An 18251-nucleotide genomic window follows, 5' to 3' on the forward strand; every position below is an offset into this window, starting at 1 on the left:
GCTTCGCTTATAATAACTTATTTACAGACCCATTCTTACCTTTTTAACAGTCTTATTTGTTAATTTATTTTTAACATTAATTTAATTTATATATCTTTTGTATTTCTTTTTTATATACCTTAAATGAAACAGTAGTTTAATAAAAATGAAAGCAGCAAAAAAATTTAAGACAAAGAATATATTCTTCAATGCAATTTCATACTTTTTATTAAATTCATTTCAGCATTCTTTTAAATGTATATATATTTTTTTCATTTCCTTCTTTAATACAACAATAAATTCTCTTTAATACGCAGTGCGCTGTTAAAAATTGCACAGCTGTTTAAAGGCAAAACAAAGTTCCACGAAAACACAATAAGTTAGCCAAATGGCACACTGCTCATTTGCAACGTAGGGCCTAAACGCACCTTGGTCAAGTTGTTGACCCGTTAACATGAAAATTTAGAAACATGAAACATCTTCAACATAGTGATACGGTTGGAGGTAAAAAGATGACTACGTCTGTATGAATTGCAATTTCTATTCTTTTATCACAGAAAGTATCTTTGCATCTGATCAACGCCAGTACTCGCAAAACAGCGGAGTCTTTGCCAAAACTCAAATGAATATTGATTGGGACCTAGTTGATAACTTTGTATTTCAAAATGAAGATAGTGAAACTGATTTTCTAAGAATACTAAAAAAGACTGTTGTTAACTTTCATAGCAGATAACAATATTGGTAATGTAGGCAACATGCCCTAAAAGAAGAGGATATAAAGGAAACGGAGGCTCAGAAGTTAACATTATTAAAGATTATGGTTTATAATATTTTATAGTTTAATAATATATCTCATATTTCCTTACGAAATTGTTTTAATTTTAAAAATAATTTTAATAAGTATAAACTGAATTGTTATGCTTGTTTGACTTGTTAAAAGTTAAAATTATTAAGAATTATTTTTTTAATATCTTATAATTTTTATACATTCAACAAAATAGTTTTATTAATATAATTTGGAAACACCTTTATATACATTTATATTTATGGTTGAATATGGCCTGCAAATACTAAAAAAAATTAACACGAATAAAAAGCTGATTAAAATAAATTTGCCAATAATTTAATAATATTTTTAAATAGTACCTTGACTTAATGTTAAATTTTTGTTAAGATATTGCTTTTTTATATTTATTGCAGACTGTTCTGGGAGTACTAAAAAATAAGATAAAATTAAACAGATTAAAATAAATGTGCCAAATATTTGATGGATATACGTGCATATTTAATCTTTGCGAAATAACCACAAAAAACAGAAGTACACTTTGCCATCCAGCCAAGTGGCGAGCACATCGATCGGCTCCTGGGCAATCTTTCCATTCAGATTAAGTTGCTCATGTATCGGGAAAAGTGGCCAATCGAGGGGAGGAAAGCTCGCTGGAGGGGAATGCCCTTAACAAGCGGCAAACAAGCCAAGTCCGATGTGGCTGGAGACATTATTATTATTATGTACGTCAACGTTAACTTGGCAATGGCCAAAATGACAAAAGCAGTGGCCGTCGGCTGAAATGTGAGCGGAAATCGGGGTGGTGCGGGGTGGTGGGTGGTGGGTGGCGGAGATACGTACATACATATAGGGGTATATATCTGCGGGAAATGGCAGTAAAAGCAAACCTGACCTGCATTAAATTATTGATTCGATTTCGCGCGCGGCTCGTTTTTATTGTGGCGAACTTTTTGTCTGAATGAATTGTAGCCGACCGGCATTGTCAAAGTTTCGAGTTTGGGTCCACCCTGGGCAGACACTCACGCACACACACACACACACACACACACACAGGTACACCTGCCTCCTGTCTGTCAGTCTGTCACGTTGCCTTCCACATTCTCCGCCTGCGAGAGTGTGCGTAAGTGAGAGTAAGGGGCAGGCTGCCACGCCCAGAAACAGCATAACAATAACAAAAATAACGGGAGCAGACAGGCGAAAATTTATGTGTGCGACGCTGAGCGTTTCCCCGAATGCGCACACTGAGAGAAAATATATGGATAATGATATTTTATACTTGAAAGAAAATTAGAAGAATTGGATTTAAAAAAATGGATTCATTTGGAACACTTATGAGTTATTTTAATAAGTTTTTTATTTATGCAATGAAAGGTTTTAATAAAAATATATTAAGCAATGCTATAACTGGTTGGGAATTATAGCACGAATAAGGAAGGACTTCGAGTTTTTTGCTTTTTGTTAATAAACAAAAGGTTTTAAGGTAACAAGATTATTTTTTACAGATAGTTTTGGTTTCTCTTAGTAGTTTTATTAAGTTTTGTTTCAATTAAAGCGAATTTTAATTCATATTTTACCTTTTTTTATAAACCATAAATAAAACGATTAATATCCTAAATTTATATAAGCTCTTGCTTAAATTTGTCAAATTGTTAAAAGATGGAGGTCAAAAAGCTTACATATAAAATTTTGAAGATCTTTGTAGATAACATTATTTTTCAGCTCCTTGAAGTAAGACCAAAGATACCTTATACTCCGATTTTCCCCCAGTGTACTTATGGGCACGTATACATGTGTATGGCAAACAAGACATAATCAATCACTTAACCCAAAAACGCACACCAAACGTTCGTTTCAATTAAAGTTTCGTTTTCATTCACTTAGCCCGAGAAATGGAGATGGGGAAAAGTCCAGAAAAATGAGATAGGAAAAGTACGAAAAAATAGCAAAATCATTTCGTACACTGGAGGAAATTGCCCGGGCAATTATTGGGATTGCAGGCAATGACTAATGACTGCCGGATAATGATGAATCACTCCTGTTGATACGAATAACTTCAGCCCAATTAATTATATTGATAGTTATTCAACCTTTGACTGCTTATTTCCCAATATTTACGAGTTATTTTGGCCAAGCTGGAATACAATATTAAGGTTACTTGAAACGGTTTTATTTGCTTTTAATAAAATAAATTTAAATACATTTCTGCCGGTTTCGTCCGCAATTTAATGAAGCACTTGTGCACTTCATTCTCATATTACCAATCAAGCATTTCCTTTTGCACTTTTCAATACAGCAAGTTTAAGCATTTTCTCCTCCATTCACTTGAAATGCCTTCCTAACAATAATCATTCATTTTGTTGTTTGTCTTCCATTGAATCACATTATCAAGAGGTAATTAAATCAAAATTGCATTTACTTTCTTGTGGCCAATAAAGTTCTTATTGGCAAAACTGAATTTTTTTAATCTGTTTGTCTTGATTTCATAATTACAAAATATAATTACTGATAGCTGTGGTCTTGTAGCTTTTAATATGGTTCACATTTTAATGAGGTAAATAAATTCGTTAAAATTAAGGTTTTATAATGGTTCGATGTGCTTCAATATTTTTACACTGAATTTTTAAATATTTTTGCCTACATTTGCTAAGCCTTCTTGTACTTTTTTTCATTTATAACGCTTTCACCAGGCATTCGCTAACCATTCATTGATATGTATTCATGCCACAAATGGTAATTTCCCTATGCAATTTCCTATTACTCATTTCTTTTATTTACCTTGCCCAATTGTAATTCAAATGCCAACTTATTTGGAAAGTTTTTTTCTGGCAAACATGCCATGGAATGAAATGGAATAATTTCTGCCGCAACTTTGATTTCACTTTCGCCAAACACACACATATTTTTTATGGCAGGAGGTTGAATTTTGGGGTGGTTTTTGGGCGGTTTTTTGGGGGGTTTTCGCGACGGAAGCTTTCAATTTCCGCTGGCAGCACCAGCAGCCGCTTTTCTATATGGATTGCTCTGGTCGTTTCTGGAATGGGCCAGTTCTTTGCATTGCATACTTTTCGGCGCCCATAATTCGCATATCATAGTGGCCCCCCGAGAGGGGGACGAAAATCGTTGAAAAATCGAGGGAAAATCACGGAATCTGTTGCTTTCCCTCGCCACTGTTGCTGTAATTGAAGCCATGACGCAAGCGAAACTCGCAACCAGCGCCATTTCAATGCCTTTCCTTGATTTTGCCTCGACTTCCCCGCGATTTCCCCACGATTTCTCCCAGAACAGACCAAGAAGATTACTCGCTCGAAAGTAATTTGTTTTCATACGACACGAAAGTCTGTTCGCGACAAGGATAAGGATAAGAGAGAAAAAAGTTTAATGCAAAACGGCAGCAACGGGGATGTCCTTTAAATAATGACGGCCATAGATGGCAACCAAAGCCAGAATATCGACTGCTAAGCCTTTGAGAGCAGAACTTATATACATGTAACTACGCATACATACAAAGTATATTATGTAAATAAAATGGCAAGAGGCCAGGGGCCACCTGATCCTGCACTCAAATCACATTTTGTCACACATTTAGCATAATTTAGCACTTCATTTGCGAGCGCAAAAACCGCGACAGATGCCTGCGAAAAAGTTTTCAACAAAAACCCGCCTCCTTTTTTCTCGTCGGTGGCGAAAGATGTATGGATATGGGCTGGCATTGGGTTGCAAAGTGATTATGATGCCCCGGGCGACGTGTCAACAGACAGCAAATCCCAGCCGCAGATATAGAAACACTCAGAAAAATATTAAAATTATTTGTCCCGAAGTTAAAATAATAAAAATACTGCCAATAAAAAAATATTTTTAATGTGGGACTTAAACTTTTAAAATCTCTTGAATATTATTCTTTTTGAGTCAAGTGTGACTAATTTATTTAAAAACATTTTACATACTCCCTTAGCAATATTCCAATTTGGTACCCAACATTTTTTTGTTGGTATAGTTATTTACCTTAGATTTTTTTTCGGTGTACCACAATCCCTTCCAAAAAATTTCACCTGCGATGACACGAATCTTAACATCAAAAGTACACATTTCGTGCGGTTGGCTTGCCTTACTTTCGCCCACTCTTTCGAAATTCCACAAAAAAGTCTGGCGAAAGTTTTTCTCCTGCCGACAGAGCCTGAAATTACAGCCCATATATGTTTGATACAATAAATGATTAGATGTGTGATTTATGTTTCACTCATCGGCTTCTGTATGTTTGTTCTCGTTGCAGGTAAATTGAAAAGAAAGTTGAGTGGAAAGTGAAAAGTGAAAAGCGATGCGAGGATAAGTATTATTCATATTATATTTATTGAGGAACACAGCGGGTATTCGGGTGATTAAGATGGGGAACAAGACATATATTAACATATCAATTTTTTATTATGGGATTATATTATTATAAATGGGATTTTTAATTGAGTTTCAAATTATATTTAATATTAAATAAATATGAAATATTATTATGGAATTATATAAGTATTAAAAGAGTTTTTCAATTGAGTTTTGAGTTATATTAATTATTAAAACATATAAACAAATAAATAATATATTCAAAATATATATTATTATGGGATAATATTAGAAATTTGATTTTTTAATTGACTTTAAAGCTGCATAAAATATGAAAAATTTAAAAATTACCATGAAAAGGATTTTATGAGTGAGTTTTATTTATTAAATATTTAAACACATATATCCCTAAATAATATTATATAGAGACATATTTATTTATTTAAAATATATTTGTTAAATATTAATTGATATATATTAAATAAATAAATACCTCTATATATAATATTATTTAGGGATGTTTGTATTTTCTTTTTAATCTATATTCCATATTAAAACAAATACTTTTTTCTGATAGAAAACAGATAAATATAATACACATTTTCAGGCTTATATAAAGAGACAAATAATAAAGAGGACCAATTTTATATTCTTGAATTTTAAAAGGTAGAGTAAATTAATTTCCCGTGACATTTTTAATGATTTTTCTGATATGAGCGGCCAATGAAATTCTTGGGGATTTTAAGGCTGTTTGACTTCGCTTGGGTAGCCCGAAGTGCTCTTTGGTAATTGCATATTGGGCTTCAGAGTCGGCATATTATTACGATTATACTCCCTCGATTGGGGATCGTTGTGCCACTCGACCACCCATACCAGTGCCCTTTTGAAGAGGGTGTACGGTGGTGTGGGTGCCTTGCGTTGGTATGCGTGTTCTGGGGTGGTGTGTGTGCCCGTGTCCGTGTAAGTTTGGCCGACATTTGCATTTTGGACTCTGGCCAACCGCAAAATTGCCGGCCAATGGCTCTTTTGGACGTGTCCTGTCGACTCGCTGCGGCTTATTGGCCAATTTGCAACTTGATTAACAAAAGTGCATGAGGTCAGCGGGGCCGCCGATGATCATTACGATCATTATGCAACTTCAGTGGCACTTTGTGCGGCTGCAAATGGCACTTCCAGCGGCGGAACAATGCGAACGCGCGAAATGCCAGCACTTTAAAGGCCATAAACCTTAATTGCTGATTACGCAGACACACAGGCGCAAATATTTCAATAATCTGCCAGCTTTGTTGAAAGAAATGCTCAGTACTCAGGGAGTCTCTGCGAACCCAAGGGGTAGCTATGGAAAAAATAATAGGGTTTCTAAAGGGATGCTTAAAATACTTATTTGAGGATTTTCTAGAGTTTAGTATTGAGGTTTCTAGCAACATAGCAACATAATTTAATTTAAGAGCCTTCTTTTTTAAGAGGAATTTTTGAAAAGCTTGTAAAAAATAAAATTGAATAAGAGTAAGCATTTAATTTGCCAAGTTAAATGCCATCCCAGGGTATCCCCCGTTCGAGCGGCGATTATTATTTTCCCTGGGGATGGCGTGAAATTTGAAAATTGAAATTTTCCTCACGTACTGAGCGCCGGCAGCGACGCCAACGCAGCATCCACTTGTCAACATGAATTTCCAATTTTCTCTTTTCCCACTCTCGAATGCGAAAAGCAGGCATTGTTCAAATTTTATATATCTGTGTGTGGCGAGAACCCTCTTCAAGTCATAAGCCGGACACAATTGGTTAAATAAAGTTGACATCAAAAGTGCATCACTTACTTTGCTCAATCAATGTTTCTGGGATTTTATTTCTAAATTCATGAAAATAAATCCCTCTGAAATCTCTAAAAATTGTTTAAAAAAAATAAAAGAATTTACCTCAACATTTAATATTTTTAAATACTTGAAAATACAAATTCATAATCTAGAGCACTTAAAATTCGATTGTGAATTATTTGCTTATTCCTGCGCTCTGTTTTACTTATCGCATTCCACTTTAAATACGTTTATGAGTTTGTTTTGCCTTTCTGCTCACTCAATGACACCCATTGCCGGGAAAATGCGAAAGAAATCGAATCATTTGAATTCATTATCATTGACAATGAAATGCTAATTCAATTGATTATTTTGATCACGAAAACAAACAGCGAAAAAAAATGTGGGCAAACTGCTAAGCGATTCGCGGTCTTCCAATAATTTGCAATTTTAAGTGATTAGCATGTGCAAGGAATTAAAATTTGCATAATTAAATAATGGAAATTATTTGCATGTTTTCTACTCATGATTTAAATATTTAAATTCAAGTATGTCTTAAATCTAGCTTGATTTTTTCCTTACTTTTGAGTTGTTCACCTTTTCAAGCGCACAAATAATTTTATGAGATACACATTTAGATTAAAAAAATCCTGAAATGTTTAATAAGTATTAGTATTTTATGAAGAAGCTATGAAACTATTGTAAGTTCACATGTGGAATTTGGAATATTTTTGATAAAAAAAATAAAACATCCTATTTTATTTAGAAACTGAGAAACAATTTGAAAATTAAATATTTTTTAAGGTACCTATTCACAATATTAATGCATATTTTTTAAAGAAATTGGGAATACTTTTAATTCCCAAACAGATCTTATTTATTACTAGCGTCAAAGCTTCAATGAAGTTGGCTTAAATAATTTAAAAAATTAAATTTCTGCCGCTGTATTCCGCTGAGGTCAGCCTTAACCCGAAAATGCGGTCAAATATCCTTTTGCCAGCCGCTGGGTAAGCGTTCTGCGACCAATTATAATTTACAGCGACCCCCGCCACTGCTCTTCAGGGGGGTCAGGGGTCGAATATTCCCCAGCTGCTGACACGTCAAACATGGGCCGTAGTTTACGGCGTCCAACGCAAATTTCTGGTCTTCATTTTGATTAAACGCAAACAGGGTGGCGCAAAAAAATTAGTTGGCTTTTATGCAAATGCATGGCGACGGCCCACAGGAGTTTTCCCGGGGCAGGGGTTTGGCCATTTGACTGCTGGTATCTATCTGCGGGGTGGCCGAGAGGCCGGGGGCTGCCCTATCGCTTCCATCTGCAGGTAACCCCTTGTCAGGAAAAGCCGGAAAAGCGGGCGAAAGTCGGGCGAGAGTCGGGGAAAAGCGCCTGCTTTTTCACTCCCCCTCCATCTGCTTTATTATCTTATCCGCTCTCTGTTATTTGATATTTGCGCTTTAATGAATTTTAATGCTTTCATTTCTTTTAACGGACTATGCTTATTTTTCGCTTTTTCCATTTCTTTTTTTCTGCTAAATTATTAATAAGAAAATTTTGCCCTTACGCTTCAGTTTTCCAATCTTTTTTTTTTCCCTCGTTGCTGTGTGTTTTTGGGCAAGAGATTTTAATCGTTTTAAAATTTGCTTTCCCTGGCTTGAAGTCAAGGCCGCAACAGGGAAACACCCAGCCACCCAGCCACCCACACCCCTAAACCCACACCCCCACACCCACAGCCACACACAGACAGCCACACACGCACACCATCGCTCACAGGCACCGCGGAGAAAATATCACGCATACGCCGCGTTGTTTCGCTGCATGTGAGAGAATTCCGTGGCTGGCATCGCCCGCTGTAAATTGTAATCATCAAAGCGTTTTTCTCAGAGCCGCTTGGTGTTACTTCTTACAGTGAGTGTGCCAGTCCGTACACACAGAGAAAACCCCTTTTCCCCTGGAAAAACCAATTGAAAGATCGAAATTGGAAGGAAAAAATCGAACTTTGGCTGGCCAAAGTTTTTATACCCTTGCAGTAAAAAAGAGAATTACCTAGACAATTGGACCAACCATACTTTATACCAGATTTATGATATGTTCTCCGGAATTGGATACCACTGATGGTATCCTCATAAAACTGGTATAAACCAAAAACTATTAAATCATTTAAAATTTAAAAGTTTTAGATTACAAATAAAACTGTTTTTTCGGCTTTTTCGGATTACAAATAAAACTGTTTAAAACCACCTCAAAGCAAAAACAAAATTAAAAAAACTTAAAAATATGGTGAACATTTAATTAGCTAAAATAAATGTTTTTTCCCTTTAATAAACAAATTCTAGTTAATTTCGTGCTTAAAAATTCGTTGTAAGCTTCCACGTTTTGACTTATTAATATTCAAAGTGTTTTGTAAAAAAATTAATATTTAATAGAAAAGGATAAGAATGCATTTAATAATGTCTAGTATATATGTACTTAATAGGATTAAAGATAAATATAATTATATAACAATATAACTATTTATTTACCTTAATATTATATTAAGGATAATGGATACGAAAATACTGCAAGGGTATAGCGAGCCAGGCCGGGAGTGTATTTGACTTTGATTTTCAGTTCGATTTTAGGGCTAGGAATCTGATTTAAAGAGCGGAAGCGGAAGAGGAAGCGTCACCGGAAGCGGAAACGGAAACGTCGCCGGCAGCGGAAGTGCAAGTGAAAGTGAAAGTGAAGTGCAATGCAATGGCGCCGTGATGCGATCATCTCTACACGCACACACGCACACTCACACTAACACTGGCTCACACACGCACACACTGGCCAACAAAAAAGTAAAACTCACAAAAAAAAAACAGCAAAGAACACTGGAAAATCGGGGGCGTGGCAACGCCTGTCACGTGGCAGCCATTAGACGTGACTGGCGAAAATTTTCACATTTCCAAAAGGGTTTTCATGTGACTTCAAGAAACCAGAGAAAGTCGCAAGCAAAGAAAAAAACGGTGATTTCATTTTAGATTTACAGGGAAAATATATACAAAACGGGGTAGCCATAAGAAAAATGCTAAATAATTTTAATTTTTGAAAAATTTTCTATGAAAATGGGAAAAAAATAATTTAGCAAGCAAAAAAAGAAGAATAATTCATCTTTAAAAATGTTTAACAAGCTTTTTTTAATATACACTTAATGAAAATATATCATTTATTCTGTTTTACGTCTTTATCAACTAATTTATTTAATTTTGAGCTTATGATTCACCCTAAAAGCCAAATATTTAAAGAGAATTTCAAGTGCTCAAAAGTCCTTTGAAATACACTAAAAATGATTTAAAAAGCTTTTTATAATATAAATTTCATGAAAATAAATTATTTATTTTATAAGACTTTTTTGTTTTATTCGTATTGTTATTCTACTTTATCCCATCAACTAATTTATTTATTTTTTAACTTACTAATTAGACTAAAGGCCAAATATTCATTGAGCATTGGAAGATAACAAAAATCCTTTAAAATACACATAAAGTATTTAAAAAGCTTTTTACAACTTAATTTAAATATTATAACTTTATGAAAATAAATAATTTATTGTTGGATTCTACTTTATCCCTTCAACTAATTTATTTAATTTGTAGCCAACTAATTACCCAAAAAGCCGAATGTTTAGTGGGCATCGCAAGTGCGCAAAAGTCCTTTGAAAACACAAAAAAATAGAATTTCCCCCCAACTTTTGTTTGCTTGATTTGTTTTTTTGTTTGCCGCTTGTCGTTTGTCGTTTGATTCCTTTGCATCTTAGCGGAATTGGTTTCCTTTTACTTTCCCCGGACTTTTGTTCTTGCGCCTCGCTTGTGTTGCCGTGTTTATTTCGCTTTCCCCGCCCCACAGCCCTCCCCCTCACACACACGCACGCACACACATATCTATTGTTATTCGCTCGTTTTGTACCTAGGGCCAAGTTTGATAAGAGACTTTTCTGCAAATGGCAGCTGCGGAAAAGCCGGGCGGCGGGGGATGGAAGGCGAGGGAAATTCGGCCGCAACTGAAATCGAGATGAAATCGTAGCAGTGAAAAGTAAAAGCAATTTCAAAACCAATTTCCCCAACCTCGCCTGGCAACAATTAACAAGCAATCGAATGCAAATAAACCAATAGAAAAACAACAACGAATCGAGAGTGGGTGGTGTAGAGTTTCCCGGCCCCCCCGGAAAAGCGTCTTGACCCATAATGCCCCCATTGACATCATTAATGACACCCAAAGTGTCCTCCATTTAGGCCGAACAAGCCGAAACGGGCATGTTTTTCGGGGGTTGACTTGGCTTAATACAAAGCAAATAGCCGTGGCTAAAAGGGAAATTCCTGAAAAGTCCAAAGGCAAGCTGGCCGAAAAAAAAGAAGGAAGAATAAAGTCGAGTACAAGGAAAAACGATGCGCAACAAATTCAAATGGCAAGATAAAAAAATGTCAAGTGTTCTTTTTGACACGGGAAAATGGAGGGAAAATGACACTCGGACGGGGGAATATGGAGTGACAACCCATGGATTGGGGATAGGATTTCGAGCTTACATATATATCAAATATATATAAAATACACGGAGAGAGGGACGAAAATTAGCCACTGGCCAATGCCAAGTTGTGTCCTTTTGCGAGACAATAAATTAGCAATGTCAGGCTAAAAATCGTATGTTAATATGGCTTTACTTCGCTTAAATATTTTATATGTATTTTACGCAAAATAACTTTACTATAACTTTACCATACAAAGGAATACAAAAATCAATATAAAGGAAAATATTTCATCTATTAGATTACGCTATTCATAAAAACAAAAATGTATTGTCTACAAAAACCAAATTTTACACACGACAACTTAAATACAATTATTTTTAAAATATTCATTCATTTCCTACTAAATTAAAGTTAAAATTATACATTTTAAAACAAAATAAAATTCTTTTAAAATCGATTAAAAATATACAATTAATATACAACTGGTTGAATATTAATATTTCATTATAATTATTTTTTTAAGCTTTACATAAAACAAACAAGAACAAAACTGCACAAAAAACAATTGATAATTAACTGAAAATAATTAATTAATATTCCATTAAATAAAAATAAAAAATGAACATAAAAAAATAATAAAAACCAATTAAAAATATATATAAATATTTAACAAAATACAAAAACTGTCATGAAAGGTAGAGATATATTTACAATCATTATTTATTAACAAATGCATACAACTGCAAAAACAGCAGTTATTATACCATTTAACAAAAAAATATTGAACAATGCAATGCTTTTCTTTATTTTTTGAAATTAAGAAATCTTGTTAGTTGCTTTGGATATTATTTTTTTAACATTTTAAAATCTAACTGGACTATATGTTTTCCCGCCCTTTTCCGAGTCTCCATTTTTCCGCGAGTCATTTGCCAAATGTCAGCCAATTGTGCCGGCACTTTATGCTAATGCAATGTTGCGTGATCCTTGAAGGAATTGTCATCGTCGCTGGGGAATGGGTTCCGGGTTGGGTTTGCCTGGGTCGAGAGCAGGACCTTTATGGCTAATGGATTTCCGCGGCGCATCAAAACATAAAAAGGCGCCCCAGATGAGTTGGTTGAAAGTGGACGACCGTGTCATTTAAATGGCCAACGAATCCCGCCCAGTCATGTGGCCCAAACTGCATTGTCGGCCAAAACTACAGGGTCACAGCCATGGTCGCGAGCATTTTGCGTAGCGTTGTGTAAGCGGAAATCCTTGTGGCCAGAAATTGAAAGGATGGATGGATGGATGGCTGATGAGTGGATGACGCAGCGGGTTTTCAAAGCAGGCTTATCGCGAAATGGATTAAAAACCTCAAAGAAGTGTCTGACAGCCCGACCCATGAGGGTTTTCATTATAAAGTTCCCAAGCCATTAAAAATTTTAAAAAAATGTTCCATGTTCTACGAATAAGAAAGTCGTATTCTCCTAAAAGTATGCAAAAATACTGTTTTCAGCCAGTAAATATTTTTTTTAGAATTATCAGTAAAGATTTTTAAGTTCAATAAATGAATGTGATAAGCAAAATTAAACTTATATATACTTTTTTATTGAATTTTTGTCGAACATGCTCTCAATAATAATTCTTAATTATTTTTAATACAGCTATTAATATGTGCTGCCTTTAATTTGTTAATTAAATAAATACCTTTCAATACGCTGCTTGACCAGAAAAAATTGAATTTAAAAATTAGCTTAACTAATTAAAACTCTTTAATTACCTTAAACAGTCCACAAACCAACGTTTTGTATACCAAACTATCAACTGTTTATGTTTGGTTTTTAATTATTCGCCGGATGCAACACACGTGTGTTAAATTCTCCCTTATTTGCTAATCAAATTGAGCTCGAAACAAGTGGATTTTTATTTGGTTGCATCGGCTGCATGGGGCACTTGCTTGTATTTGCAGTACAATCCACAGCTGCTGCAGTGCAGGACCTCAAATTTGCTCATTCAGTGTTTACACCTGCAGCTCAGCCAGCTCGAATTGCGGCTCGTGTGCCCAAAACGGAATTTCAATTGCAACACGCGTGCCGCCACACAAATCAACACAATCGCATCTCAATTTGGGGCATCGGAAATGTTTGCACTTACCACACATATCATCCTCGGCATTTCGCCAGCTGCAAATTGAGTGTCAAACAGCAGACGAGAAATTACCAACAATTGTGGCTGTGGCTTGATATCTACCAGGATATTGCCGTGATTTATGAAATAGCCAGAGTTTTAGACGAAAAACATGGGCATGTCTTTGGTATTTAGAGAAAAAAATATTTTTATGCACATATTTATATTTCGAAAACAAATTCATTGAGGAATCTACAGCCTTACAAATTTCCTGTATTTATTTTTAAACTGAAATGGAAACATAAATTCAAAAATATTTTATATTTTAATGAAACTACATTTTGGAAATATAAATAAATGACTGTGATATTTTCCCTATATAAATCTTTAAAAAATTTCAACGAGACGATTTTTTTTATGTACCTTTTTACAAAATGTATAGTTTATGAGAATTTTCTGAATTACATTGCATTATACACAAATTTAATTAAAATGCATTTAAATGCTGTACCTACTCTACGTTCCATTTCAATTTGATATTTACCTCTTTATAATTTTAACAAAATTATTTTAAATATCTAAAAATTTATAAAATTTACTGTATTAAATAAAATAAATAAAATTTTACTGAAACTACATTTCATAAATATATACCTATGTGCTTTATTTTTTGTTTTTTATTTTAAGCACTATTCATATCGTATAAACTTTTTTTTAAATATCTAAATATTTTGAAAATTTAGAATACCAAACAAAATTCAAAACTTTTTGATTTACATTTTACTAGAACTATATTTGTTTAACATTCTATATACTTTATGTATTCATTTGCAAATGATTTAAGCAAATCTTATATAAATAAAATTCTAACCATCTATATATGTTTATTCAAGCATAATAAATAATGAAGAAAATATTTTTGAATAAATCCTATTTTACTGGAATTCAAATTTATATGGCACATATTTCATTTAAATTTTATTTTGCATTATTTAAATCTTAAATACATCCCCCACCATCTATGTATTTGCATGCCAGCCGCCTCCTCTCGGCTTCCAGTGGCGCAGGCCATTAAATATCTTCAGCTGTGAAGGACCTCTTCTCGCAGAGCTTCTCAGGCTATGGACCGCCACGGTATTCCTGCTCCCGAGCTATATACGTATCGCATACATATTGGGTGGCCGGTGTCAGTTGGTCTGATTTGTTTGCCTCCGCCGGCCTGGCAAGTGGCCATTACAAGTGGCAAGATGGAATAGTTGCCGGCCAGCTTCCGGTTGCCTCCGCTCTCGCATTCGCCTTCGATTTCATTCCCCCCCTGGGAGGATGGCCATCAATTTGGCCCTGTTTGTGTTTGTTTTCGTGTGCTTTGTGTTGCATGTTGCCGCCGTGCAGCAGCAGCAGCTGCAGCTGCAACACGAGATGCTGCTGTCGGGCGGGCAGATGAAAAATGAACCGGCCGGCATGTTATTTGTATGGCAGAAGGGGCCCAGAAACAGGAGCTGCGGCCAGGGAAAAGCGCCAAAGTGAGGCGTAAATCCAGAAGACCCCAAATGGCGCAAGAAGCGGATGCGGGGGCGGCTTAACTGGCCTTAAAAAATAAAATATACATATTGCATATCCGCGGGCGCTGCGCACGCAATTTTACACGCACACACACGCAGCGCCCCCGAAAATCTGACCGTGCCGAAATCCACAGTCGTAACCATAGCCGCATGGTCGGGGGTCTCAGGACCCTGATCCTTGCAAAAAAAATAAAACGAACTTGACACACCCTCAATTTGAGACGAGTCTTCTTAAAGTAATACAAGCTTACTTTTATTTATTACTTTCTCTTTTTAAACTTAAACAAAGAATGTTTTAATCAATGTAACATAAAAAAAGTTTTGTATACCATTGAATCCCCCTTATTTTCTGTTATTTAAAAACATAATTAAATTCACTATTCCATTTCGTAAAAAATCAAACAATATGTAATTGAAGATTAAAGGTTTTGGTATTTTTAAACAAGTGGCTTGGTAATGCTTGATAAGAATGCAATAAATAAAGACATATTTTCCTGATTTTTATTCGGATATTAAAGTTATATAAAGGAATTTGATTAATAAATTACATTTAATTTACTTTTCCCATTGGGCCATTTATAATCTTCTTTCTCAGCACAAGAATACTTTCATATTATACCTCGCCTTAACAACTTATATATACCATAGATATAGATAGATATTTTATACATTAATAAACAAATTTTTAAAATAAGTATAAAGAAATTTTAAGGCTTACAACAAAATTGATTATTTAGTACATATTTAATTTTTTTTATTATTCTTCCTATTTTGTTGATTTCTAAAGAAGATTTGTAATCATTAAAATTCTTCTAGTTTATACCTTGCCATTTAAACTTAACTATAATAAACATTTTTATAATTAAACATATTATTTAATAAGGTAACACTTTACATGATGAATTTAATTTTTATTAAAATGTTTTCTAATGATAAAAGAGGTATTTATGGTACCAAATTATGCTCCTTCTATTTTTAAATGGGCTTAAAAAATAAAAGTTTAGTTTTTATAACTTCGAATATCTTATCTACACAATTTGATCACAACTACAATAATGATATAAAGGGTATCAAATCCAGACCGCAGAAGAAGAGCGCGAGCAAGCGATTTCATAGCCTACTTGGCGGCGCACGCTGCGAGTTATTCAAATTTGAATTAGGCAGGGCCACCATTTTATGGCTCCCACTGTCTGTCTCTGTGTGTGCGTCCTTTTTGGGAGGATACCCGAAAATATGCAGCATCTGCGTGGTGCCCAGGCAAAACTTGCGGCATAAAATGTGTGGCACATGTGACGGCAACGGTGAGCGCTCCTTAATTAGATCATAGTTCCCCATCTTGACGCAGGGCAGCGTTTTACTGCCATCTCGGTGAAACACGAACCAGAAACAAGAGCACAAAGAGCCCAAGGAGCAATGGAGCCACGGAGGGACCAGGACCAAAACACCATCAACGTCATGCCCGCCCATCATCATCCTCATCAGGGTACAGTGGGGCCAAGGGCTGGGAAAGCTGGAAAAAGTTGTGATTCTGGTTATTTAAAGTTAAAAAATATTCCCTCATTTGTTCAGAAAACTTCAAATAACTCTGCGCTTTTAGAAATTGTGATAAAAATCAGCTAAAAAAAATTTATAACAAACTAATGTAGAGAAATTGCTAAATGTTTTAGATTTTGGCAATCATGTCTCATGAATTATGTCTAAAAGTATGCCACAAAAATACACTATAGCATATTTATAGACACCTTCATATGTGATTTTAAAACTTATGTGAATAATAATAGCCTAAAATATATTATTGCATACTTTGAGATACTATTAAATATGATTTTCAAACTTTAGTGATATATATATATCTATATATATATATATATATATCTGTTCCTGGATTATATTAAATAAAGATGTTAATTAAAAAAAAAAAAAAAAAAAAAAGTGATATAATAATTAAATAAATAGTTGCATACTTTTAGCTACTTTTAAATGTGATTTTAGAACTTTATTTATATTTTATGCTCCGTTTAAAAATACTGAAAACGAAAAATTGCAAATTAAGCTATTATATTTACATTTTGTTGGTCCTTGACCCACTGTCACTTGACTAGAGAGTTGTGGCACATTATTGACTCACGCGCCGCATCGAATTTCCAACTCAATCATGGACAGAAAGTCGGCAGGAAAAAGGGCAAGGGAAAACGCGCGGGGGGTGAGCGGAAAATGGGAAATGGGAAGTTTCGCCTGCTTTATGACTGGCAACTCACGCGACGCCACTCGCCAGCGTTTACGGTATTTGCATTTTAATTGAATTGAACTAAATTATTTTGTTTAGAGTTGAAGGAATTGCCAGCCATTGAAAGCCTCAAAGTAGGCAACAGTTTTGCGAGAATGTAAAAGCCACAAGCCGCTAAAAAGTTGCGCGAAACTTTGACATAAGACTCTGGCCGCAGGAAGAAAGTGAGATTGTCAGCGGCGGGCGCTGTTGGGGCTCTAGGAAAACTTTTCTAATGGAGGGGCTTAGGCGCCGTGGCTGATTGGGCGGCAATCTTACCCAAACTCAAGTCCAGAGTGCACCCTCGAAATTAAGAGTTAAGTCCCCTCGAAAGTGAGAGAGAGCCCAAGTTTGGCATAAAAGAATGCAGTTTTGGGTAAATCGTTTAATGATGTTCATGGTCGGTGGATAATTAAGTGTTTGCAAGGATTTTACAATTTTTTTGGGTTAATACTACTAATATTAATTACAAATTAACCGAGAACTGAAATCATTAGTAAATGAGCCTAAAAGAATGCAGTAAATAAGAAAGCATTTCTGGGTGAATTCTTCCGACTTGTGTAGTCATAAATATTGTAGCATACTTTCGGGTGCCTTTGAAATTTAAGATTTTTCTGTTGAATAAATACAAGTTACTTAATTAAATCGAATCCCCCGATGCCGCACCGTTCCAGATGAGTTCTGCGAGGAGTATCCGCACAACCTGATGCCCACTCCTGGCTACTGGATCGAGTGCTCCCGCCAGAAGATCACCATGCCCACGCCGCACACCATTTGGGACGAGAGCGACTCGGAGCACGAGGACATCCGGGCCGGTAGTGCCAGCGATGCCTACCTGGAGCGCGAGTGCAGCGATCTCTACGAGGACGACGAGGACTCGGAGGCCACACCCAGGTGGGTTTAACTTGGCCCTGAAACTACCAAAGAGATATTATTTT

General features: G+C 35.2%; 1 protein-coding gene across 4 annotated transcripts in view; it reads left to right on the forward strand.

Annotated features, from left to right (window-relative positions):
* The window catches only part of LOC108035169 (uncharacterized), a 115070-nt gene that overhangs the window by 87167 nt on the left and 9652 nt on the right, over positions 1–18251 (forward strand). For all 4 annotated transcript variants that reach the window (XM_017110677.3, XM_050885779.1, XM_017110764.3 and 1 more), the window contains one exon: positions 17988–18207. In XM_017110677.3, the coding sequence (XP_016966166.1) occupies positions 17988–18207 (220 nt within the window). The remainder of the gene's footprint in view (positions 1–17987; positions 18208–18251) is intronic.

This window comes from Drosophila biarmipes, chromosome X (genome assembly GCF_025231255.1).
Source record: "Drosophila biarmipes strain raj3 chromosome X, RU_DBia_V1.1, whole genome shotgun sequence".
NCBI lineage: Eukaryota > Metazoa > Arthropoda > Insecta > Diptera > Drosophilidae > Drosophila > Drosophila biarmipes.